Source organism: Lytechinus variegatus, chromosome 1 (assembly GCF_018143015.1).
Source record: "Lytechinus variegatus isolate NC3 chromosome 1, Lvar_3.0, whole genome shotgun sequence".
In the NCBI taxonomy this organism is placed as follows: Eukaryota; Metazoa; Echinodermata; class Echinoidea; order Temnopleuroida; family Toxopneustidae; genus Lytechinus; species Lytechinus variegatus.
In genome coordinates, this window is record NC_054740.1 from 57277828 (window position 1) to 57305649 (window position 27822).

The 27822-nt window shown below is 36.7% G+C and overlaps 1 protein-coding gene across 1 annotated transcript; it reads right to left on the reverse strand.

Moving 5' to 3' along the window:
• Positions 1-27530, reverse strand: LOC121417909 (glutamate--cysteine ligase catalytic subunit-like). The gene is made up of 16 exons (XM_041611644.1): positions 27363-27530; positions 25953-26122; positions 25114-25223; positions 24728-24847; positions 22898-22969; positions 17928-18044; positions 17096-17154; positions 15521-15735; positions 12692-12808; positions 11419-11557; positions 10717-10829; positions 7827-7919; positions 6984-7088; positions 5632-5713; positions 3693-3932; positions 1-610 (listed from the first exon to the last, which is right to left on the reverse strand). The coding sequence occupies exons 2-16, from the start codon at positions 26100-26102 to the stop codon at positions 375-377; spliced, it is 1968 nt and encodes a 655-aa protein (XP_041467578.1). The 5' UTR covers positions 26103-26122; positions 27363-27530; the 3' UTR covers positions 1-374.
• Positions 27531-27822: the final 292 nt, after the last annotated feature.

Here is a 27822-nt window from a genome sequence, read left to right on the forward strand (position 1 = left end):
TTTTGATATCGTTACCAAAACTAGCATTTACCTTTAATGAGTAATCTCTTTGTTTTTGCTTTTTTTCATTATGAGATAATCGTTCTTCTTAAACAGAAATGCATACTGAACTAATTCTAACTTACTCAGACTCTGAATAAAAAAAATGTCCTTCACATAAAAATAATGATTCTCCTTGGTCTGCTACTAAAGAGTACTATAGAAGAAATGATATAATTCTTTTAATTTATTATTTCATGATCAATTGTGCACAATCCATCAGTCATGAATATAAAACAAAATATATACACACATATATATAATGTATCTAAACATAAATCTATAAAAACATATAATCTGTATAAAATATTCAACATGGGGAAGATTTGGAAACTTCACGAGTTGGTGTCTATTTGAGTTTCCATACTCTCTATGGATTCTGGAATATCGTCACTGGACCGTGATGTCTGTGTGTGAAAGAGATCCGGTGCTTCCACGGTACCTCTTGTGATGAGGTCACATTCTTTGATAAGGTCATAGTTGATTAGTTCCGATACGACTGAGTCTTGCTTGTAGTCGGGGTGAGTATGGATGAAATCACGGATCCACCTTGCTGTGGTCTTGAGCCGACCTGAAAGACAGAAAATCAATCATAGCGATTAGAGTTCTGTTCTATAGTAAGCAGGGTCCCCACAGAAATTTGAAAACAGAATTCCATGACTTTTCCATGACTAAATTGCTGCTTTCCATGACTTCCCATGATGTCCAGGGAGTAATGTAGAAGTTGGGATGTCACAAAACTGGGGTAAAAATGGAAAGCATAAACACCATTTATAATAGCACAGTATGATCAGAGTATGAGAGTTGCGAGACACGACAAACTGGAAAGCTGCCAAATCCAAGAGGTACATGTAATTCCATGACTTTTCACAAATTTTCATAATTCCCTGACTTTTCCATGACTTTCCATTATCACAAATTTTTCCAGGATTTTCCATGACCATGGGAACCCTAAATAAGGGACAATTTTGTACATAACACGATAGGTGGTGGAAAAGACAATTTTCATCACGACGCTGGTTCGAAGGCCAATATCTCAATATCTAAGATGGTACAAATAACCCAACTCTATTAAAGGGTTGATATCATATCTCCAACATGTAATTTCAGATGCGAAATTCATCCCCATAGATCAACGTTACCATTACAATAATATTTGTCTGACCTGCGGAATCATTCATCAATTCTGACATTTTCCTTTCATGGACAGTAAGGGGTGAGAATTTGACAGATGTTTAGGTCCATTTGTAAAGATTCTCTTCTTATTTTTTTATCCTTTATCCACTACTAACACTTTTGTTACTTATTCAAAGTAAGACCCCAAAATAAATGAAAGTGTTAACACTCATTGAGCCTCGCAGCACTTGAATTTGGTGTTGATCCACTTTTTCATTCATACTTTCTATACAATGGAAATGGTGAGGTGCCAATTAACAAAGTGATATATAAGCCCCTCAAAAAAAGTAACGCAACTCAAGTTTGAGGGAGGATAACTTTTTTATCATTGATCTATAAAAGGTGAGAGTGGTGTCATTGAAAAGCTCCATTATTCCTCTTTACAATGATTGTCCTGATTATGCAATCGTGGAATGTTCAGTACACCTGACAATAAGGCAAAGTCAGAAGTGAAATGTTGCAAAATGCATTGTTTCTTAACCAAAGTCTGCATTTCTTTTGAATCTGCACAAGGTTTTGTATGTTTTTTCAGAAATGTTTATGTAATTGTGTTCTTACTTTAAATAATAAAATGTGTTTGAATGCTGTCTAGGTTGTCAATGATGAAGTCAAAAGACATGAATCATGTGTGTTAAGCATTACTATTGGTTTGTGTGAGGTAAACCTGTGGTGTGCTTTTTTTTGTGGTTGCTTGAAAAAAGTTTCCATATGCCCTGCTTATCAAATCTCCTTAGGGCCCAAGCAATTGGCCAACTCCAAGCAGGGGTATCCCAAAATGATGTTGCCATCCGGTTTGGTGGGAGCAAAAGCACCATCTCAAGATTGAGTGCCAAATTCCTTGAATCTGGGGAAGTTAAAGACAGGCCAAGAAGTGGGCGTCCAAAGCAGACAACACCAGAGGAACATCGCTATATCACCCTCTCTGCATTAAGGAATCGAAGGCTATCGGCAAGAAATCTCCAAGAAAGGTTTGCACGCAGATACGGCAGAAGACTGTCTGATCAGACGATCAGAAACCGGCTCCACGCAACCAACTTGAGCGCCCGTAAAGCTGCAAGAAGACCTGCCATGACTGCCCTTCACCGTCGTACCCGTATGCGCTGGTGCCGTGACCATTTACTATGGAACCAAGCAATGTGGAGATCTGTCCTTTTTTTCTGATGAGTCACGATTCTGTCTTAGGAAGCTTGACGGCAGGATCAAGGTCTGGCGACGTCCTGGTGAGTGATTTGCCGATTGTTGCGTCGACAGAGTGACAGCATTTGGAGGAGGCAGTGAAATAGTTTGGGGAGGCATCTCCATGATGGGAAAAACACCACTCATCCTTGTTGATGGCAACATGACAGCTCAGCGCTACAGAGACGAAAAGCTTCAACCAGTGGTACTTCCATATTTGCGCGGTAATCTTGGCCCGAACGCTATCTTTCAAGATGACAACGCGCGACCCCATAGAGCACGCATTGCCAACGAGTACTTGCAGATTGAGGGCATTGAGAGGATGGAGTGGCCAGCGAACAGCCCAGACCTCAACCCAACTGAACACTTGTGGGATCAGCTTGGCAGGTCTGTCAGGCAGAGAGTGACTGATCGTACAACGTTAGCAGAGCTTCGCCTGATTCTGGTTGAAGAGTGGAACGCCATCCCACAGGCTCGTGTGACGAGATTGGTGAACAGTATGAGGAGGAGATGTAATGCAGTAGTTAATGTGTTTGGGTCTGACTCGTGTTGCATGAAGTTCTCAATAAAATTTAAGAAAGTGATAAAACATAAACAATTTGTTTCTGTGTCTTCATTGTCTTTTAATGTTTGAAATAAAGAGTTAAACACCAATCCAAGTCTGTTCAGTACAATCGTGAATTCACTACTGAAAACAGTGAATTTTGCAATATTTTGTTCTTGACATTACTGCTCATTTATCATGACTGCGCATCTCATGGTAACATCAACATAACAAATGACATATCATTGCAAAAAGGAATAATTCCGCTTGCATATGATACCATTTGCACATATGGTGATGGGCCAATAAGATTTTTATAACCCCTCAAACTCGAGTTGCATTACTTTTTTTAGGGGTTTATATTTAACTAAGTTAAATTGATTCATAATTGTTAACGCAAGAGGCAGACCATCAATTTATGTTAAATTTAATACTTGTAAAGGGGCACCTGATTACAAGATTTTAATCTTTTTGGTTGCCTCTTACAATATGTTGATTTTCTTTTACATGAATGTATAAATTACATTCATTTGTTCTGTTGCTAAATTTACGCATTTATATACGTTATTTTACATTGTATTTGAATATTTTTTATATGGTTAATAAATGAATTGAATTACATATTTACAATGATATGCATGAATTTAAACTGTTGGACCTGACTCTAGCTTGCGATCAATTGCACGTTGCTTGTAACGTCCCAATAGTCTCAACGAATCAACCAGTATTACAGAGAGATCGATCTTGATTTACATACCTGCTGCCCTATCTGAAATGAGTTTAAGGTAATGGAGTATTGTACATCTAGTATCCACATCAACCCCTTCAACTGTATTGATGTACTGATGGACCAACGGGATAAGACCTGGGAACCGAGCCTCCTCGCACCCTGGTATGGAGCCGCCATTGACGATGGTGTCGATGCTCATGCAGCCATAGTACTCGGTCACATCCCTGGTGCACTTGCCGATATCTGTCTGAAGTTCACTGTCATTGACTGGTAACAGAAAATAGAAGTGCCATGTGACCAATGTGTTTACAAACACATAGCTTCCATTAAATTTATCATTCAATAAATGTTACAATTCCCCCCCCCTAACTTTCTTATTTTACATCCGATTTTGATGGAATTTCAGCGTTATGCTAGTTTGATTTTTCTCTATTTATTAAAATCAACATTTTTCTGGGGTGAAATTGACCTTTAAGTCATGACTTAACACTTAGCCTTGCAACTTAGAACTGGATTGAAATTTTTTATTTATTTATTTCAAATATTTAAAAGAAGGGTAGCCCAATCAGCAACAAGCTGGTTTTTGTTGAGGCAAATCGTGAACAAACACAAATATAAAACATGGTGACATATTCAAATATAAACAAAGAATAGAGCATAAAAACTAATATTGAAAAATGAAATGAAATAATCATAATTTACTATGGAAAGTAAAGAGTATGGAAAATAAAGAGTAAGATGACAATGAACTAACTGCCCTTTCAAATGGTAAAAAAATTGTAATTTGAATGATGATCCCAGTGAAAAATAAGGCTAATGAAAAATTGTTAGCATGTGTGAAACCAAACTAGAATCGCGAACACAAATCACAATCACAAATTCAAATACTACTACGGTGGTGAATTCCAGTTAAGTTTCACTCAAATTACAGTACGAATTTTCCGTGTGATTCTAGAGACGAATTGCAATCATCACTACAAAGATGATTCAAGATTCACGTGTGAAAAGGCCCTAAAATACTTTTGAAATTTACCTTGGGAACTTCTGAATAGACTTCATTCATACATATCTCAGGGTAGTAATGAAAAGACTTCTTGTCTATTCAGAGTATCCTTAGTACTTGTGAATATAATTAGAACTGTCTATAAACTTCAGTGCTCTCAAATGGAAGTATCACTTTGTATTATCCTCTAATTACATACAAAGCTGAGTTTGGGTGGTCCATATTCGCACCAACAATTGCCCATGAAAGATACATGGTGTACCGTGAAACCCACTACACTTTACAGCTATTAGAATTGAAAGGAATGAATAGAACTGATTTTCCCCACTAACAGGTCATTCATAAACATTATCTATGCTTCTAAATATACCAAATTATAGACTGTAGAATGTTGGTATAAAAATAAAATTTGTCTTCATGAACTATACTCCTTATACATTAAGGGACCATCATATCTTATACATCCGATTGTTTCTGAAATCATTCTTTAAAAATCTCAATGTGATCAGTGTCGGCAAAAGCTGTATAATAAATGATGAATGTGTCTACAACGCGATCCATGCGTCACTAATGAAATGCGTTGCATGTGCATTGTGAACGAAAAGTGACTAGAGTTGTAGTTTGCTGTGTATTCCTTGAGTCCAATGAAAAGGCAGAGAGTATAATAATAATAATAATAGCTGGATTTATAAAGCGCTTTTTGCCTGAGGATACAAAGTGCTGCTATTATAAACCTAGCTTTATCTCGAGCTATACCAGCACAGGCGCTCAGTGCATGCAAGGAATTACTTCTGCTGGGTACCCATTCACCTCACCTGGGTCGAGTGCAGCACAGTGTGGATAAATTTCTTGCTGAAGGAAAACACACCAAGGCTAGGATTGGAACCCCGACCCTCTGTTTGAAAGGCGAGAGTCAGAACCATTAGACCACGACGCGCCCACTAACAGTATGACCTTACTCACATGAATGGATATCTTTCCTGAAGTAGAACTGTTGGTTGAGTACTGCATCCCTCTTTTGTGCATTCTTCATGTTTTCATCTACCTAAAGAGATTAAATATGCAGAATTCCTTTGATTGTATTTATATCATATTGGATGGCTCAGAATGGAATACCAGGGGGCTGTTTCATAAAGCTGTTTGTAAGCCACGAGTGACTTTAAAACAGACTGGTGATCTTTTCTTGTGGTAAATGATATTCACCATTAAATGTTCATTTGTGATTATTTAGCATATAAGGAAGGTTCACCAGTCATTCTTAAAGTCGCTCTTAACTTCATACAAACAGCTTCATGAAACACTGACCTGAGCTATTCCACGGACCCTACTACAAATATACTGTGCACAAGAGGGCTTTTCATCTAATCTTGACCGCCGACATTCCATTCCTTCTAATCTAATTTAATAAAGGTTTTCATTGGCAACCTTTAAGTTAGTCCTACAGCTTGCTAGACATAGCAATGAATAATGTTGAAATATGGACTGAATTCGTATCATTCTTCCATATATAACAGGTTAATTGGATACATTACCGGTAGGGGTATATCGAGAATACAGCGATCATGTGTTGCATAAAATTGAAATTCTCCTCAAAAAAATAATATAAGTACTACAATATTATGATGCACTTTAAAACACCCAAAACATGCATAATAAATCACATATTTACCAACTTGTTTTAAAACACAAAGATGTGGTGAAGTTCAAACTCTTTGTATATAAAATGCAGATTCAATTGATAATCGAAATTCAAAGCATTATGAGATTATGTTTGTTCAATTTCCTTAATTACTATGTTCAATATGTATCAATCAGGCAAATGATGAAGACCAAGATTCATGTTTTTTCTTCTGCATTCATATCATTTACATTTATTCATATTTTCATAACATAACAACATTATATGGATAGTTTTCTTTTTGTACATGGTTCATAGATCAAGTGTACAATTAAATTAAGAAATGATCAATTGACCCCCCTCCCCCTCTTAATGAATTTTCGAAATTAACTATGGGTTAGTTTATTTATATCACTCAGCTGGGGCATTATAGCTCAGCCTTATAAGTAAAAAAATTGACAAGGGGGAATTCATACTTATCTTCAACATCATTATAGTGTGAGGTGTCATTTTGGTAAATACGAATTGTGATTTTCAACAATTTCAGAATACTAGCCCTTTAAATTTTGATTACCTGTATTTTATATGCACTGTTTATGTGATGTTTAGCAATCTCTGAATATTATCCCTCTAGATGTAGATTGCCTGCTTTTTATAGGCACAGTCTATATGGAAAAAATTGTAATGCTATAATTACCTTGGAGATCGGAATGAGGAAGTTAAGGTTAAAGGTCAAGATGGCACGTGTCAAAAGAACCAGGAATACAACATACGCAGCATTCTCAAAGTCAGTCAATTGCACCTAGTAACAACAATACAAAGAACAGTATTGTTACATAACATCAGATGCTTTGTCACAAGGCAAAGCAGAATAACTTGTAGATTATCTCAAGCAACAAATATGTGAAGATAGCTAAACTCTATGATTAGAGTCATAGGTTTACATATGCCTAGGAATTCTATACAAATTATCAATTCAGCCAAATCATAAAAATCTACAAAATCTCAAAATATTTGTCTTATCAAGTAATTTTGTACCAAAAAAAAGAGCTGATCAGAGTCCCATCAGACTTATATTGCCGTCTAATTTAGGTTTCTCTAAGTTTGAGGTTTCTGATAAAAAAAACAGGTAAAAAATGTATGTATGTAATCCATTGAATGATACAGCCTGGCACGGTACTGACTATCTCACAATGTGACCTTCACAAAGCCACCAGATCTACGCAGTTTCATCCTCTCATTTTACAATGATAGGTGCATTCAATCCAAACATAAGTTACCTATCAAGTTTCTCAGGTAGTTTAATAATAATAATGATAAGTTTTAGACTTTGATTCAGATTTTCTCTTACAAGTGAATTGCAAACAGGCCCACATGATACACACAATTAAGCTACTGATAAAAGGGCAACCTTTTACACTTGATCACCCTGACCATTATAAGCAATCAAGTGTTTACAACTCTACCATACAATCAATTGTTAATCTTTGTATATACCGGCCCCAGATAAATGATATCTTGATGATTTGATTAAACTCACTTCAATAGGTCTGAACTCTACTCTCCAACCAATCTTAGAGTTCACAGGAGGGGGCTTGAATCTCATAGATTGCCAGTTAGTTGACTGGATGTTCTGTCAAGATACAAAAAAATACATACATTACACAACTCCAAAGAAATGTCCTGTTATCTGATTGGTCCGAATCGGATCACATGATATTCAGTGAATTGCACTATTGCATCCAAAATGCACTATCCTGCACTCTGACGTCATACCAAAAGTACTACACTCTGACATCAAAGTGCAGTTTTCTAAATCCCTTCCTGCACTCTGACGTCACAGGACAGGATAGTGCGAGGCCTGGAATTATCTAGAACTATCTAGAATTTAGATCAAATAAAGCATTCGGAGCAATTCAGTAACATGAAGGAAGATGGGGGTTGTATATAACAAACAATGCACACATTCTTGTGCACAGAGGACTTAAATAATAAACTCTATGCTCAACTCGCCAAATGGATATACCGCACTCGGTCCTGCGGACCTCGGTGCGGTATATCCATTGGCTCTTCTCGCACATCGTTCATTATTTGGCCCTGCATGCACACGCTTACGTGCATTATTTGTATTCTATCCATTACCGTGTCAACTACAAGCTTTAGAACAGTAGCATTCTAGTTCTCATAAAGGAATGTACATTAGCATGAAATAAACTGAGAGCAGGCTCATACAATTTAAATGAAGAAAGAGATATGTGTTCATGTGACATTTAATACTTGATGTGTTTTATCCATTTTTTGGGATGTTCTGTCAAGACACACAATTTTTTTTTTCATTATCAATCTATCCATCCAGCTATAAGCTTTATAACAGAAGCATTTTTAGTTCTTGTAACGGAATGAACATTAGCAAGAAATAAACTGGGAGAAGGCTTATACACTTTAAATGAAGGAAGAAATGTGCATGTCATGTGATATTTAATACTTGATGTGTTTTTTCTTAATTTACAAAGTAGGCCTACTGACCACCCTATTTTTAATTGAGCCTGATAGTTGGAAGCTGGATATTTTTCAATATATAACATATATCAAAAGAAACAGGCAAATGAAATGAAGATTTAAAAATACATGAATCTAGCCTATATTTTTCAACAATTGTGATGATCAATCATTTCTCAAGGCATTTTTTTTATTCTAATAGTGAATAATGAATCTAAAAAAATTACAGAGTATCAACATCAGTTGTATATCAATGTGCGACCCTTCCTCTGATTAGCTATATGAGTTTGTATTCTGAAAAAACAAAATGAAAAAAATACATAGAAATCTTTACTGTATATCTGTATACATAATGTCAGGTATAAATTCATCAACTAACAGCATCAAAACATATGAAAGCTTTATAAGTATCAAAATTCTCTTGGTGATATTTCTGCAAAGTAATATTGAGGTACATGAGAATGTCTTTATTATACCTTAGATACAGAACAATGTCTATTTTACTATTCTTAATATGATACAGTATCATATTCTTTTATTTTTAATTGTTTTTGTTTCTGTTACTATGGATGCTTTATTGCAAGCCATGTTTAATGTTATTCCACGAAGCTCTGCACTTAATACATGATTTGTTTATGCTTTGTTCGTACTATGTACATGTAATCTTATATGCAAACTTTAACTTATATTATTTTGTCAATGTGCATATCATGTTACATGGTGAAATAAATATAAACAAACAAAACAAATAGACATGGTGAAATAAATATAAACAAAAAAACAAATAGATTCAGAGTGTAGCATCATTTGGTTCTTTCAATAATATAATTATTAGGCCTTAACCGATATGGAATTTCATTGCCAATCCGATGTGCCAATAATTTTCCTCCCTGTATCTGCAAATACCGATACGATCCGATGAACGAAATTAAAGTTACAGATACGGTAATGCAAACATTTGTAGGCCTGGTCGCTATAGCTACACCATCAATGCATGACATGTATTGTTAACAACCTCCCACTCAGGCCCAACAGCCCAAATTTGTGGTAAAAGTTTAAAAACGTCAACAAAAGTACAAAAATCAAAATGTTACCTTGTGTTTTCTGAATAATTTGTTTCAACTTGTTTGTTATCATTGTTACAAGTACATCATGAGGCTAGTTATTAAGATGGGGGGAAAATGCGTACAGCGAGTTTGAGGTACGGTACCTGTACGGAACATGGAAGGTGCCATGACATGTTTGGGACAGTGTGTGAAAGATTGAGGCCTGAAAATGGCGTGTACATTAGTGCCAATTCAGAAATTGTACAAATGACAATAATTGTAGTCGCAACCTAAATTGCGTAGGTAAGAACAATAAAAATACATTGAAATATCTTTGGGGCAGTAAAAAAATATTATTTTTTATCTATATCCTTCATCAAATAGAACAAAAATTTTTACTATGTTTTTATCCAATCTGCAATCATTTCATTCATCTGTAAATTGACACACAAATAATGGTCCGCTCTCTTCAGTCAATCGATTTCCAGTTTTAGCGTGCATCTTCAGAAAAGTTTGGAGACAATCGCAACTTCTACGCAATTCTACTAAAAGTTTAAAGGAATTTGAACTGAACTCCTACCAAAACAATAGCCATGCTATCATTATTCATAAAATCAGGACCACAAATTTCTTATATTCATTGAACAAAAATAGGGAGAAAACCCGGAAAAACTTGTTCACAACCAGCCACAGTACGATACACTTTGCATCGGTTATGCATCAGCCATACATCAGAAAGATTGTAGATACCGATATTTCGCCGATGCCACAAAATATCGACCCGATAAGACGCCCTATACGATTATAGGTTATGGCCTAATAATTATTCTCTAATTCAGTCAGAAGACTAAGCCAGTAGCAAAATTCAAACTTTACTTTGCTTACCTCAAAATGATCAGAATCATTGGCATCATCTTGGTTTATCCTCTCACTGAACAGTGAAACCGGGTCCCTGATGAATAGATGTGCTACATGCCTGGCTAACTGTCTATCAATACCTAGTAACATATCAAAATGTTTGAGCAAAAAGTTAAAACAATGAAGGAACCCTTTTTTTGAGCAAGCGCCATGAGCGCCCAGCTGAGGCGGATACCGGCGCTTTACAAGAACCCATCATCATCATCAACTGTCTTTCGTGAAAGGAGGAATATAATTTGTATGATGGAACTTGTCAGTAGTATTTTTTTTATCATAAAAACATGAGATCAATTGAATTTTATCTGTAAAAGTAATTGAATTACAAATTATGGCTTGAAACAGAATTTACATTTGGTTTATAGACGAAAAACGTCGAGATTGGGTGGTCCTTTTCAGGACCAACACTTGCCCAAGAAAGATACATGGTGTACCGTGAAACCTACTACACTATGAAAATCACACTGTTTAACAGTTTTAACTAAAAATCGAACCAAATGATAAATGGGTTAGATGGCAATTATACCAAGTAATTAGTAAATGAAAAGGTTGTGAATAAGAACCTAGGATTTGACCATGTGGGTAGAGACCAATGAGAAAGCAGTTGAAGTGGGCATAGACAAATTGGCAATGTACCCATACAGAAGGATGTAAATGATTGATTAGACATACCAGCATTGATCATGTCTTGGCATAGCTCTTCATCAAGCACGAGATCAGTATCGTTGTATCTCTCTCCCGCTGGTGAGAGATAGCAATCCACCGTGCTATACCGTGATTTTGGAACCCTGAATCGATTGTTCCTCAATTCCTACAGCAATAGTCATATCAAAAGAGAAACAACAAGAAGAATAATTATAATCCAATCACATGACACAATGTTTGCAATACAATGTGTTTTGAAGGGTGCATACAGACCCCAGACCTGGCTTTAATGCAGCTACTTCAATTCAAGGAATTCCTTTCTAATGGGTATGAGATATTTTTTTAGGTGCGCTTAATCAGAAAACCCGGGGGAGGGGTGATTAACTTTCCCATGGATGATGAATCGAGGATTCATGAATTTCTCATTAATACCTATCCTATTCCCCTGGGGCAGTAATCAAGATATATTAGATAGCATATTTTTTATGGTGTTTTGATTGAAAAATATAATTTGAAGCAAAAGGAAAATGAAATTTAAGCTACTTTGTGTACAGGAGCAAATGGAAGAGTAGTTCCTCCATTCTGTTTATTCATCCAATATTTTTCATACTTGCATCTATCTGCTTGTCTCAAATTGTCGAATATGTATGGGCAAGGCCATACTTATTGTGTTCGCAACTATTGATTACTCAGCTGAGCACTGGAATTACAACGCTGTCTCCGGGCAAGCGAAGAAAAGTAAATAGTTGTATACAAATGCAATTATATTGCAAAGTCATGGGGCAAATAAATTCAAGCAAGAAGATGGGAAGTCTTGCATGGTAATCTTATTTCCATTGTCCCATTTGAAACTTTAGTATGAATTTAATAATGGAAATGATTATCTGTGCCAGCCTTTCTTTATTTCATCGGTCCACCACTCTGCAAGGAATCGCACCCATAACCAGAAGAAACAGTTGGGCACCAATGGATCAGTCGATTAGACTTAGCGCCAATCCAGATTACACGCATTTCAATGAGGTACAAAGTATGTATGAACAACCTCCAGACACAATGGCTTGTATTTTCAAAGAGGGGTTGGTACAAAACATTGCAGATTGAGTGTCACGAAATACACTTATTTTATCATTTTTACACTACAAAGCAGTCCAATTATGAGTGGAACGCTAGCAAAGGGTGCTCATTTCGTGCTTGAATGAAGCGTGATAAAACGTGCATAACCCATGGATTTGTACCATCAAATGGTACAATTGAAACTCCATTTGAGAAGACGGCAAATGCCTTAGGCAAGCAGTCTTACCTGGAGACCCCTTTCCTCCTTAGTCCTGTCATCCACAGAGCCAGAGATGACATCCCATCGACAGTCCACATCAGACAGATACCCACGGTACACTGGAGAAGCTGCACTCAATGCCATCTGTAAAAAAAGATATGCATACAAAGATATACCAGTGTGTTGGCTCAGTAGGTAGTTGGTCGGGGAGGTCGGGGATTCAAACCCCGGCCGCGTCAGACCAAAAGACGTTAAAAGATGGGAGTGCTGCTACCCTGTTTGACGTTCAACGATTAGGGATAGAGCCCCGTCGATCTGGAGCTGCACAGAGGCTGCTGGGCCCACGATCAATCGGGCAAAGCAAATTTTTCTGAGTATTTCATTTCATGTCTATTTCGAACAATAAATATGGATTTTCATTTTTCATCATTCATTATTGGACAATCCGTCCTTACAGCTTGTTGTACGTAATCAAATGGGAGGATGGATGTGCAACATTCATACGGTTGCACAAGCGCAGGAGCACGGTTTTATAGGTGATGTCAGTCTGCAATAAAAATCAATTGTGCCATGTAAAATGAATGAATCAGAGGCATAAGTGTACAACATCAACAGCGGATATTCTCCTTTGCGCAATTGTATATTTCACTTTCGATTTGGTTTATCACTATTCCAATTCATTACTAGATTAGATTAATTTGTATACCCTGAGGACATCATATGGTATGAAAATGTGTTATACAGTCCAATTTTGCTATCGATCAAATATATCAAAATATCTGTGGTTTTTCCATTCAATATAAAAACCTCTTCAGGACCATGGACAGGGCTGAAAATTTCAGGATATAATCTTTGTCTGTAGCATCTTGATATCCAAGACCTGAATTTGTAAATTAAATACTCAAAGGGTCCTTTCAGTGGGAAAAATATATTGCTCAACAAGGGACACAAGATATTTTTTTTTAAATTGAATATTTAGATTTTCAGAGAATTGGCTGTCGAAAAAAATCAAACGACTAATACAAGTTTTTAATATTAGAATGTTGGATGAGACTCGTGTATAATTCATATTATAGACATTTGATCAAAGGGAAAAGAAAGGCTTTGAGAAGCAATCGACCATGATAGCTCTAGAAATGGTAGCATTTATCTCTATATAATGCAGAATCAAAGATTATGAAAAGTTTGAGCTTTATTATTTCACATTACTTAAAGGTCAAATCCACCCCAGAAAAACGTTGATCTGAATATATAGGGAAAAATCAAACTAGCATAACACTGAAATTTCATCAAATCGGATGTAAAATAAGAAAGTTATGACAAATCAAAGTTTTGCTATTTTTCACAAAACAAAGATATGCACAACTCAGTGACATGCAAATAAAACAGAGGATAATAATGTCCCTCACTCACTCTTTGTTGTTGTGCTTGTTGGATTTTTCTCTTTTCATTCAAATCAACTTTTTGTTGGGATGGACTTGTCCTTTAATCATGTGTACCTTGGATCTTGGTTGGCATGCATGATTACTCTTCTTTGAGATCCATTTTCTTTCTTTTGAAGCAACTAAAAATATTGACAGACCAAACCTTATTCCCTACATGTACATGTACACTGCAAGTTCTGATACTGTGTATTTGGTACAGTGTACTGCTGTACATAGATTAAAATATCTTGGGGTCTTCTGGGCCTTGAAAGAAAATAGAACTGAACGTTGATCACTGTCACATTAATACACATGAATAAATAAACATATCAATGAATGCATGAATAAACAACTGAAGTGCCCCTTGCAGTCTAATCTGCAGGTGAAGTTCAATATAGCACCAGTATTGACTTTGTGATGTTGAAATATTAAATATTCTCTCGTTTTCTGTATACTATAGGTTAAATAATAATAATATAGGGTATTTATATTGCGCACATATCCACCTTGTTAGGTGCTCAAGGCGCTCCTACATTACCTGGCTAAGCTAGGCGTTCAGAGCGGACACAGTTTCTTAAGGAATTACTTCCTACCGGTGCCCATTTACCTCACCTGGGTTGTGTGCAGCACATTGTGGATCAGTTTCTTGCTGAAGGAAATTACACCATGGTTGGGATTCGAACCAACGACCCTCTGTTTAAAAGTCGGGAGACTAATCCACTGGGCCACAACGCTCCACATGGATGGTTTAAACAAATGGATGTGAAAACATCACATATACTTGATTTTTTTTCTTTGTGGAAAGGGGGGGGAATATGCCTCACATACAGGCTTCATGAAATACAAAAGTCAATGGGATTGATCCAATAGTTTTGAAATCATGATGAAATACTAATTCCAATTAAGTTATTGACCTAAACTTCATTTGATCTCGACCAAGGGACCTAAAATTAAATCAACATTACATCCATAGCATGATCACCATTCTTACTTATCTTGAGTTTAGTTGTTTATTACTGTTTTTTTTTTAAATCTCAAATAACCTTTGACCTTGACTTGGCAACATTCCATTCCAAGTGTGATTTGTGCTATATCTATTTGATGGAGTAAAACTTTGTTTTATTGACAAATAAATAACCATGTCAATAAAATGTAAATTAATACCAACAGGGGCCTGTAACAAGAAGCTTAGCAATGATTGTAGAACAATTTTATACGATTGACTCCATTGACGACAATGTACAATCCATTCGTGAAAATCAACCGTATGATTAATCGCTAACCTTTGTGTTACGGGGCCCAGTTGGGCATTTCATGAAACATATTTTCACCGACAACTGTTAAAAAGCTTCTGAAATCCTTGCCTGTGATTGGTTTAGAAAGAACAAACTAGTCAATATAGAAATGACAGCTCTGTAGTTTAAACACATACCAGTATAGGCGTGAGTGGAGTAAGCTGATCATAGAGTGCCCTTCCTTCTGTAATATTACAAGCCTGAAAGGTGGTCTGAAGACAGCAATTCCCCATACCGAATCCCATGCAATCCATATAGATATGGTCCGGTTTGGCAGCTCTCGCCGATTCGCCATCCCAGTCGTTCTCAAACTTCTCTACGAATGGGCTTGGTGTGTTGGTGTCTTTAAAAACTACATGTACACAAGAATCAGTGGATTCAATGGATAATTATTTATTCATTATAACAAATGATAAAATAAGGTGGAGGGTAGTTTGGTTCAGTTATAAAACTGCTTTGCAACAAAGCCCTCCCCCTTTACAAAAATAAAATAGAACATAAACATGATATAAATACAAGTGAAAATTAACATAAAAGTTATAATCTATAAAATAAACATGAAAAACAAAAAACAAACAAAAAAGGAAGGAATACTAGAAGATACTTTATGATAAATGATTGGCCAATTGGTAACCTCATTCAAAAGAATTTATAGAATTGGTGGATTGAACAATTCAATCCATTCACATTGCAACATATTCTTCAACATAATTGTGCATCACTCTTTATTTCTCCTCTCTTGTCATTATATTTTATCAGCTTCTACAGGTATTTGGCTTTGTTAAGCTCCCACATTAATCTTATTATTTTTTCATACTAATGTAACATTTAAAAGTGTTACATTCAATATTGTTTTCTGTATACATGTACAACTATCGTAAATCATCATTGTTTGATTTTTTTTTATGTATTGATTGTAACACTTTTTTTCTTAGTGCACATATATTGCATGCATTGTTTTCTTTAAAGATGCAAATGAAATGAATCTGAAATTCAAACCAACTGTGCAATAGACTCAGTTAGCTGAGCCTTCATTAAAAAAAAAAAAATTCACTGACAGATGCATATAACACTGTAAACAGCGAGTTAATATTGTTGGAAGTCCGTTTGTGCTTCTGATGGAATATGAATGAACGAACGAAAGAGCAAATGAACGAATGAATGTAATTTGAATTTAACTCTGACCTTGTGACCATCTGTCACTCTGAAATGCACAGAGATTGGATTTGATCTGATATCAAACTGTTCGTCAGTTATCTTGAGAAAAAGTCATTTCATGTAGTGTGTAATGATGTCTTTGACATTTGAACTCCTGACCACAAAATCTTCCCTAATCATCATGCATACATGAGCCAAGTTTAATATCCATCCCTCAAACAGCTATCCAAATACTGTTATAACAAGGTTTTCAATCATCTCCATGACTTCTCAACTTTGCCATTAATAGCCCAATTAATCACATGGTCACATTTTCTATACACAATTGGACAACATTTGAAGATGATCAATCATTTCTTCTTTTTTTTTGAGATCACAAAAATTAAAATGGGACAGCCTTCAGATGGATTGAAAACAGTGCCTCTGGTAACCAGTTACAGTGGGAAGAGACATAACAAACCAAAACAAAATTGATAAACCCAAGATTGAACGAAATGTTGTTGTAATGTTATAAACCATCAAAATTTCTAGTGACATGCATGATATCAACTCACTTGGTACATTAATAGCCACTTTCTCTCCTTTCCTTTTCCTAATGTTCTTGGTCAATGTCCTGAAAGTAATTGAAAGTGAAATGTTGACAATTTGAATATCATATAAAATAATACTGTTGTAATAACAACAATGCCCCTTCTTAGCTTCCTGGCACTCTATAAATATCACCTCGCCTTCAAGCATAGCTGCCAATGAGGTCCTATAGCATTTCAAAAAATATGCTCTTGCCTGGGAACAATTTACATTATCTAGGGCAGTGTTCTGAAAATTGTGTTAGCTAAAATTATATCATGCATAAATGAAATCTTCTACATATGTATACATATATATATATTTGTAAACTATTTGTACACTATTTCATGGTGTATATGCAGTGTACAACGCCCAACTTTCATACGAGGTGTTAGGGTGGAAGATAAACACTAAATTGGCATTCAGAAAATTGTGTACAGGTAAAATCAAGTTCAAATATAAACCACAAAATTTAATACTGCACTGAGGAGAGGTTAAAGGAAACCAAAACCAAAGAGAAGCAATCTTATTGGAAAGAGTAAAACAAGGGGAGCAATTTAAAACAAGTTTCATCAAAATCGGTTATGTAATAGCCAAGTTATGTATGTTTAAAAAGTCTTTCTATGGGGATCCTCAAATTGGCAAACATGCTTCAAAATGGTTTATTTTGTGGACAACCCTCCATTTGTTTTGTACACTATTTTTCTGATAGCTTCTCTTCATGGATTTTGGTTTCCTTTAAGTTAGGGAAGTTGGCGGCTGTTGTTGGGGTGGACGTTGTGTTAAACAAAGGTCACACACACAGCTTAATACACTTACCTGAATCTTGGATGAGAGTTATGAATGACTTCATCTGGAAGAAAAATGGACTTGGTAACACCGTCATCCGATGGGTTTGGGGTATACGAAGGCATGGAGAAGTCTGGACAGCCAAGTCTAGAAATAGAAGTAACAATGATTGGTATGAATGATGAAAACTGTTCCAGACATGACAAGTGCTAGGCCGATGGGTTTGGGGTATACGAAGGCATGGAGAAGTCTGGACAGCCAAGTCTAGAAATAGAAGTAACAATGATTGGCATGAATGATGAAAACTGGTCCAGACATGTCAAGTGCTAGGCTATAAATTCCAAACGCTAATTAAATGATGAGCTTCAAACCTGGTTAACAATACACCAAGGCAAAAAAGCAAAATGTCATGGTAAAAAAAATTTAAGTCGGCATAGTTACTGTAGGAAATTCATTGAGGGGGTTAAGTTGGTCGTCCCCCCCCCACCCACCCACCCAGTTAACTAAGGGTTAAACATAATGCTCGTTGTGGTAATGATCTCAATATGAGCTCAAACAAAATGCAATAAAAATGACCTGGGGCCTGTTGCAGAAAGAGTTGCAATTAAACGCAAGTCAAAATATCAAGCGCAAGTTCCGAATGCACGCTGTTGATTGGTTGAAAATCAAGTTGCGCATGATTTTTAGAGTTGCGTTTGATTGCAACTCTTTCTGCAACGGGCCCCTGCAAAGTGTTTGTAATCGGTGCCAAATGACTCTGGTAGAAAATGCTTAATGACATTGAAATGACATATAAGTCATCTTACCCCCCCCCTTCATCCCGACCCATCCCATCAAAACACAATCTACATTAATGTCCAGATGAATTTCCATTGAATAATTGACTACTAGACAGTCAAATATGTCAAGATGGATATATAACAAGTTCATAACAGGTGCAAACATTCCTGCTGTAGTTTCCATCTGCAATGCACAATTAGAAGCCAATATCAACAACTGGGATTTCAGCACTGTACAACTTTTATTTTCACTTTTTTAAACTTTTCACAATCTATAGCCTACAATTTGTACATCTGCAGCATTAGATAAGCTTTCACATTGTAGTGAATGGGAATTTGGGGGCTCTCATCCCCTTTTCTAGTGCTCTTTCGAGCATTTTGAGAACAAAATCTCCCCCAAGCCAAGTATAATTGAGTATATGAATATAAAAAAAGGCCCAAGTCCATAGGAAGTTAATTCGAGGAAATCGAAAAAAAATGGATACTTTATAAATATGGGCAAAAAAAATTCAAAAGAAAATTGTAACATTATTGGGTGTTCCTATGAAAATTTGTCCTGAAAATTTTGCATAAATTATCAGCCCTATGATCAATTGGTAAGCTTTATGACAAGGCACCCATGTTTAAAGGGGAAGTTCACCCTGAAGAAAACTTTGTTGTAAAAATAGCAGAGAAAATAATAAAAATATTAGATAGCCAAGACAGATATCCAAGCGCGATTGGTCCATTGCGCGTCACGTGATATGATCGAAATCAATGTATTTTCCCAGCCGGTCCACCTTCGATGAATATATTGACCAACCGGTCCATGAATATATTTTTCTATGTGTATGGTGCCCTCTTGTGGATTAGATGTTACCATGCATTATCGACCTGCTTGGGTCCTGGACCTGGACTGGACTCGAACTTAGATTAGATCTAGGCCTAAACAAAGTTGATTAGATTAGAAAAGGGTCATTCACTGCGTTAGACTAACGTTACTTAGATATCTATAGATCAAGATCTAACGTTAGATTTATACCAGTTCAGTCAATCACTGTGAATATCATAAACAACAGGCTGCACGCATCGTTAGGCCTAACTTTATCTTCATCATTAGAGGCTATCTAATATAACAAATATTGACTGATGGGATGGGTAAAAAAACATTCTTTGGACCACCTAAAGGATTAATATTTTCCCTCGTGATCATATTTTCCCTCGGCGCTGCGCGCTTCGGGAAAATATAACCCCTCGGGAAAATACAAATCCGGCGGTCCAAAGAATGTTTATATTACACACCCCTTCAGTCAATATCTGTATAATATTGGTGAAGGTTGAGGAAAATCCGTTAAAGGTTAAGAAAGTTATTAGAGTTCAAAGTTTTGTATTTGTGACGTCATAAACGAGCAGCTGCCACATATGTTTGTGTTATGTAATATAAAATGCATGAATTTCAAATTTTGTATAGTTCCTGATGACTTAATTTTTTTTCTATTCATGATCGGGTGTGAAATGATTTGTTTATTGATATAAAGGTACAGTGAAAACCATTTTCAATTTTCTGAGAAAATGACATTTCATTGATTTTTTACCATTCGCTTTGTAGGAACACGGCTCGCATAGTAAATGAAATTCTACATGTAATAACTTTTTAATTCTTTGAAGAATTTTTCTCAAACCTTCAGCATTATTTTTTCTACCATTTTTTACAATAAACTTTTTGTCAGGATGAACTTCCCCTTTAATGGCAAATCACAAGAAGTTTGGCCTACTCACCTTCATCCCAAGGCAAACATGTCAAAAAGCAGTTAAACAAACAATCAAATTTAATTCCTATTTTGATCTTCTTCTCCCCAGCCCCCCCCCCCCCCACTTCCCCTCAAAGAACCCCATCACCCACACCTCTTTCCTACAATGATTCATTACAATAAGTGCATTCAAAAATGTTTTTTCAGAGATTTCCAAATTCTTCACACTCAGATAAACAAGTAGAATGCCTTTTGCAGTCTCGCCTGCATAACATGTTCAAGTAATACGCAGGACTGTTGACTTTGTGACATTGCAGTACAAGGTATTTTTTCTTTTTCAGAAATGTACCCTTTGAATATACAAATAATGTAATAATACAACAAGACCATATCAATGTTCAAGATGCCCTGTTTTTAACTGGTGTCACTGCTTCTCTCATTGTCCTTGGGAGCATTTGCTGCCCTTTTTAATTTCTCCCATTTGTGATGAAATTAATGAACCCTCTAGAAATATAGAAAATGGATATCTTATAATTATGTGAAAACATAATATATGTGCAATATGTACACTTGTCAGACAAACTCAAAGGAATAAGGAAATGCATAGATATGACCATTCGCTATTTTAATCCTACATGACAGAATATAAATTTTGATGCCACATGTAGCGTTTGACCTGAAATGACCTTTCACCGGAATAAATTTACCGAACATTTTAACTCAGATAACAGCTGATACATGATAATCATTAGATACAATAAGAGCTTCATGGAATACGAAAAACAAATTAATGAACATTTTCCTTTTTTTCAAATTCAGAAAATACATTGTACTTCATTTTGATCAAACCAAAGTTCATAATTGATCTTAAATGCCCTCTACACTTTGCTTGTAAACACAAACAGAGTGGAATGCCTCTGGCGGTCTCACCTGCATCATGCGATTCAAAATATAGGAGCAGTGCTGACTTTGAAAACTTCTATAACTCGCACAAGATGTTTAGTGATACCTGGTTACACTTATGTCCACGTTTTATGAACTAGACCTGAAGAGGGGCATTCTAAGGCTTGTTTGTAGAAATTCACTAAGACCCTACGTATTTCACTAACCAAGTGATACGAGCGCGAAGTGCGAGCTGAACATTTTTGATATTCAGACCAGAAAAATTGATGTTTTAAGGACTGATTTAAGTTAATGAAGAGCAGAAATCTCACCAATCTACTTATGCGAACGTTAGCACGGACAGGAAATGTTTTATATCAAGACCTTAAAATATAGGGCAATCACTTTAAGTAGTCATGAAAACGAAGAATATATCACTACAGAAAACAATAATAATTCCAATTGCGAGGAAATATATTTGTTGTATATTGATTTGAAAACGGGAGGTTTTAGTACAACGGGATTATATATATAGTTAAACAGTCTATGCGAACACCAGGAACAACATGAACAATGAAGACACAATGAAGCAAATAATGTTTTATAAAGCTATGAAAAAATGCTTCTTATTTAACATAACATATAACATAATACAATATTATAATGAACAATAATTTCTTCTTTCCCCACTACGTTTCTCTTCTCTTTTTCTCCTTTTCCCCCGTTTTTTTTTTTCCCAGCCGATGGGGGGGGGCACGTGCCCCCCCCCCCCCCCCCGTAGTTACGCCACTGGTACTTTCATTACTTTGGTTTCCAAAACTGAAATAATATGCTCGGATAAATGGAAGAGTTACCCGTTTCTCCATAAATTAGGTGTCATGAAGCTAAACCAAATACATGAGACCCTTTTTCTACATTACTGGAAGTTTCATCCAGTTTACACGAACGGTATATACCCGGCTTCGGTGAACTCTCAATTCAAACATTGTTTTCTTCTTGCTCTTTGAAGCCCTAATTGAATTCTTTTTACATACTAGGTGATTGTTAACCAATTTGTGACATGCATATTAAGCTTAGGATCTGCTTTTTCAATAAATATCTCATAATTCACAAAGGTGTTTTGAAAACCCACGGTTGAATCCATGGTTTACATGTATGCAGATTTCCTGTATAAATTACCGGTACGCATAATTTACCGCGTATCGGGCGCGTGCATAAAACATGTCCCATGCTGATGCGGGCTTTTGTCACAGTGCGCCAAATTGACGCCTGTTAAGATGATTAGATATGCTATTTTATTAAAGAGTCAACTGTTTGAAGAGTGGACTCATTATTCAAAACAATGGACTCATGAATAAAAATGCGTGGACAACCTGGGCAACAGGCGTCAATTTGGCGCAATGTGACAAATGTGTGCATCAGCATTGGACATATTTCATACACGCGCCCGATAAGTGGTAAATAAAGCGTAATTCATAAAGGAAATCTGCATAAACCATGGACTCAACCATGGGTTTTCAAAACCACCTTTGTGAATTCGGGCCATTGTCGGTTTCTAGGCAGACAGCCACAGATTAGCATTATGATCATTGATGACAAATAGTCTTACCTTGGAAATACTGTCATGCTAAGGCAAGTTTCTCCTTCTTCACTATTTAATAAACCCAAAACCTGCTGCCGCCTGTATATATGAAAATTGATGAAGAACTTTTAGTCCTTTTTATTTTATGCCTTGAAACAAATTTCAGGTTCAACTTAACAGAAAATCACAAGATTGCTATATGAACAAATGTTACTTGTACATTGCTGATTGGCTGTTATAAGCTTGTATTTACAATATAAAAAAATAAATGAAGACATCTCAGAAAAAGCTGTATTTCAGAATGAAATTTAGCAATGGTGGCAACCTCATATTTTCTAAATTCCCAAAGAGAACTCTTTCTTGACAAAAGATGGTTTCACTAACTCTAGACTACCACTTTTCCTGGGATCTCCACATATATTTTCAAATTTGTGATATTAGGACAGAGGACTGATGTAGGGACAGTGATTTTCCGCGATCGCGGAAAACGGACGGAATTCACGGAAAGGGCCTTTTGAAACGGAAAGTGGCATTTCAAACGGAAAATCACGGAAAACGTATTTTCCCTCAAAATACACAGAATAGCAACAGAAATTACTCCAAAATAACAACAAAATGAGAATATTAAATGGCCACAAAACCCCAGAAAACATGATCTTACTTCGCTACAATCATGACAATTCACACATCGTGACTGCACTCGACATTAGCACATTCAATTGTACCCCGCGCCCGTACCCGGCCGGCCGGGTTGGGCTTCTCAACTCTATGGCTTCACTGCATATCGTTCCAACTACACGGTCCTGTGTTGCTGCCCTCTACGTTTGAAGATGTAACAGCACGATATCGTGGTCTTAAAATCCAAGATGGCGGACTGGCAAAAGCCGTTGACTAATGATAACGATGTCAAAAAACCCCCAATATTATCGATGAAATATCATTTTACCGTGAAATAATGCTAATAATGTGAAAGGTGAGGATTTATGCATGCTAAATATCTCTGTAAAAATATTGTATACGCCCGCATAGATCCGATTAGAACGGATTCTATTGTGATTTTGGTACAGTAGCAGATACAAATTTTGACCAGTGCGAGTGTACGTGTGATTTTGCTATTCAATGTGTAAACGGAATTGTCACTTTTCCGTGTATACAAAGTCTATGGGGAAACGGAAATTCCGTTTTCTGACATGCTGAAACGGAATTTATGATTTTCTGAAACGGAAAATACAATTTTTTGAAACGGAAAATCACTGTCCCTACTGATGGGGGGATTTAACCCATCATTTTTTAATATTTTAACATTCACAATAAATCAAATATTAACACACTGTAAAAATCATCAAAATTTTTCAAATGTCTGTTTATTCCATTGAAATGTATGTCTGTGAATTCTAGGTACCAGTATTCAAAATGAATATTATACAAATAATGCATGTAAGCACGTGCATGCAGGGCCAAATAATGAACGATGTACGAGAAGAGCCAATGGATATCCCGCACCGAGGTCCGCAGGACAGAGTGCGGGATATCCATTTGACGAGTCGAGCACAGAGTTCATTATTTAGGTCCTCTATGCACAAGACTGTGTGTATTATTTGTTTTATACACCACCCCCTCCTCCCCATGTTACTGAGTGGCCCTGAATACTATATTTGATCTTAATTGTAGATAATTCTGGAAAATTTCAGACCTTGCACTATCCTGCACTCTAGAGTCAGAGTGCAGGATAGTGCTTTTTGTATGATGTCAGAGTGCAGGATAATGCATTTGGATGCAATAGTGTGATTCGCTGAATATCATGCGATCCCATTTGGACCAATCAGATTACAGAACATTCTTGGAGTTGTATATTACCTGAGTTTCATGTTGGCTTCAACAGTATTAAAGTGTGCCATGAGACCTCCGTACGGCTTGCCTGGAACGCCCTCAACCATGTAACTGGCATACTCTGGAGCCCAAGTGGTCTTAGTTTCACTGTGAGAGAGAAAGATGATCAATAATTGTGTAATTTGGGCTAAAACCCATTTGATGTACATACTAGATTAGCAGAAAATCAAATCCCCCATCCACCACCACTCCCCCCCCCCCCCAAAAAAAAAAACAAAACAATAATTATAAGAAAAAAATGAAATAAATAAAAACAAATAACAATATCACCATTTTATGGAGACCCTATAGGCCCAATTAAAAAAGTATAGTGTATTGTAAGAGCATTGAGAACATATTTAGCAATTGCTTACCTTGGTTGATTCTTTTCAAGCTCTTGCAGAACAGGAAGAAGACGGTCAGCTGCTAAGAAAACTCTTGCTTTCTTGTTTTTATGATCTTGTTTTACCACAATGTATTCAATCTGGAAGGAATTGAAGATTAAAGTAACTTCAAAAGTTTCAACATAAAGATTGTTTATCTAGCAATTTTATTGGACTGTATCATACTGAACAATAAACTGTAAACTAAAAATCTCAAAATGTGGCATACAGATTGCACAAGGATTTTTTTGACAAGGAGGCAGAACTCTAGTATTCTCTGATTTTCTGTACCCCCCCCCCTCGGAAGATGGGGTGGGAGGTGGGTTAATAAATGTATTCATCCCTGTACTGAATAGATGAATATGATGTGCAATGTGCATGTCTGTTTCAAAACAGGTAAAGTACAGAGGCTCACAGAGCTACTTAATCAGCTACAGTGACAAAATAAATTGAGCATGAAATAAACAGTATGCATAAAATACAAAACATTCTGTATTGCAATTGATGCAGAATGACAATGGTGTTGAAAAAATAAATTCCAATAGTGTGTAGTAATTTGGTTTCTGATATACTTCAACTTTAAAACTACAAGAGGAGTGATCGTTCCATCACCCAACATATGACTACACTGATTGCCTTCTTTTCCTTAGGATTTTTTTTTTAAGAGGCTTTAAGAGCTTTGTATATCAGTACAATTCTGTCCTACTGGTAAAACATACTCAACACTGACAAAAGGTCATTATGCCAAATTTCAAATGACAGATAATCGGTAAGTTTGGAGTCAGTTGCATCAACGCTTTTTTCATTACCCTTGAATTTTGAAAACTCACCTCATCTCCCCATTTGAGTGTGTCGCAAGGGCGATCCTTGAGTTTGTGGTAAAGGTTGATGAATTGTTGGATGCCATGTTTTCGGACATGATCTGTGTACTTCTTTGTCTCTTCCCAGGTGAGCGGTGTACCTTGGGACAGCAGACCCATTCTAATGATCCAAGTCAATGCTGAGGAAGAAAACACAAAACCCTATATTCTACCTACTGGCGCAACTATTGTTGCATGTATTCACTTGCTCTACAAGCCACTGGTCTCCTTCTTAAAGCACCCTGCAATTGACAAATCATGAGGAAATTAGGCCAATACGAAACTTTGCAAATGGCCAATTGAATTGCATAATATAATCCATCTGTCATGAGCGCCCGTCAGACTATGCGATAAATGTGCGGATAGCACAAATTCGACCGAACTCGAGATGGTGATTTACTTCAGGTTGTCGCAGTTCTAGTTTCCAACAATCCCAATTCCTAGACTCTTAGCAGGTCTCTTGATAACCCAGGGGGCTCCTGGCCGCATAGCGGTCGGGAGCCCAGGATCGTACGTGCAATTTGGCATACTCACCTGACAAGCGTGAAGTATGGTCAAAATAATTCTCCGAATAAATAGTTAAAACAGAAATCAAGCACTTACCACGATTATATGGATGATGGTCTAACGAGTAGCAGTTTTTCTGACATCTGGGCACAGACTGGAAACTCAAAAAACGAAAAGTTCTCTCCTACCCCCGTCTAGATCGGCCATTTTGTTACAATTCATAACAAAAATGGAGGTTCCAGTCTGTGCCCAGATGTCAGAAAAACTGCCACTCGTTAGACCATCATCCATATAATCGTGGTAAGTGCTTGATTTCTGTTTTAACTATTTATTCGGAGAATTATTTTGACCATACTTCACGCTTGTCAGGTGAGTATGCCAAATTGCACGTACGAGATCCTGGGCTCCCGCCCAGGATGTGAGTGTGTTAGATCTATATATTTGGCACATGCTTAACCTTGGCCTGGGTCTCTTCACCAAGTTCTGCAAGAATTTTCAGAAGTTCAGGATTGAGCAAACTCACTCTCATATTTTTTTTGAGTGTCCAGTTTGTGCCTCAGTGTCAGGATTCTGTGTCACGAGGACTTACGATAGGCCTTCATCCATACAATCGAGGTAAGTGCATAATTTATTTTCCCCTTTTATTTCCAGTGCTATTGCGACCCCATTTCCTAACCCATTTTGGAGAGTAGGCCTAGTCACATCTGCCTAGTACGCGGACGACTCCCGAGCTCCGGCCCGCTTCGCGGCCGGGAGCTCTCTGGGTTACCTCACAGTCACAGGCACAGCTGCATTGCAATGACAAGTGTAAGCCAGTGCCGATTAACTTTCTTGGCCGATTGAACGATTTTACAATGTAAAATAAAAACTTACCTCACACCCTCTTAATACTAGAATTCAATCCGAATCGGTAAATCCGGGCAAAACTCCTAGGCCAAAACATCCAGGCTCTGGCTGAGATGTTATCGTGATCGTGACTTGCATAAACGCAGCTAAGCATAGATTCTAGACAAACGTGATGATGAGACCTCGATAGTCGATACCGGTATCCGGTACACGGCGCGGTACCGGTACGGTACACGTTATATTATAGCTGATCGAGAGTTCGAGATGCTCGCTGCGCATTATATTATGCAAAAGCAAGAGAATCATACAAGTTCGTCCTCGGTACACTCAGCAGAGCTTCTTTGAGCACGGAGATAATAATTGGTAATTTAAAGGTGAGTCCACCCCAGAATTTTTTTTTATTGTGTAGTTTTTATTGACAACTTCAATTCATATACAAAATAAAATATATATAACAAATAGAACTTTGATGTATTTACAGATACCT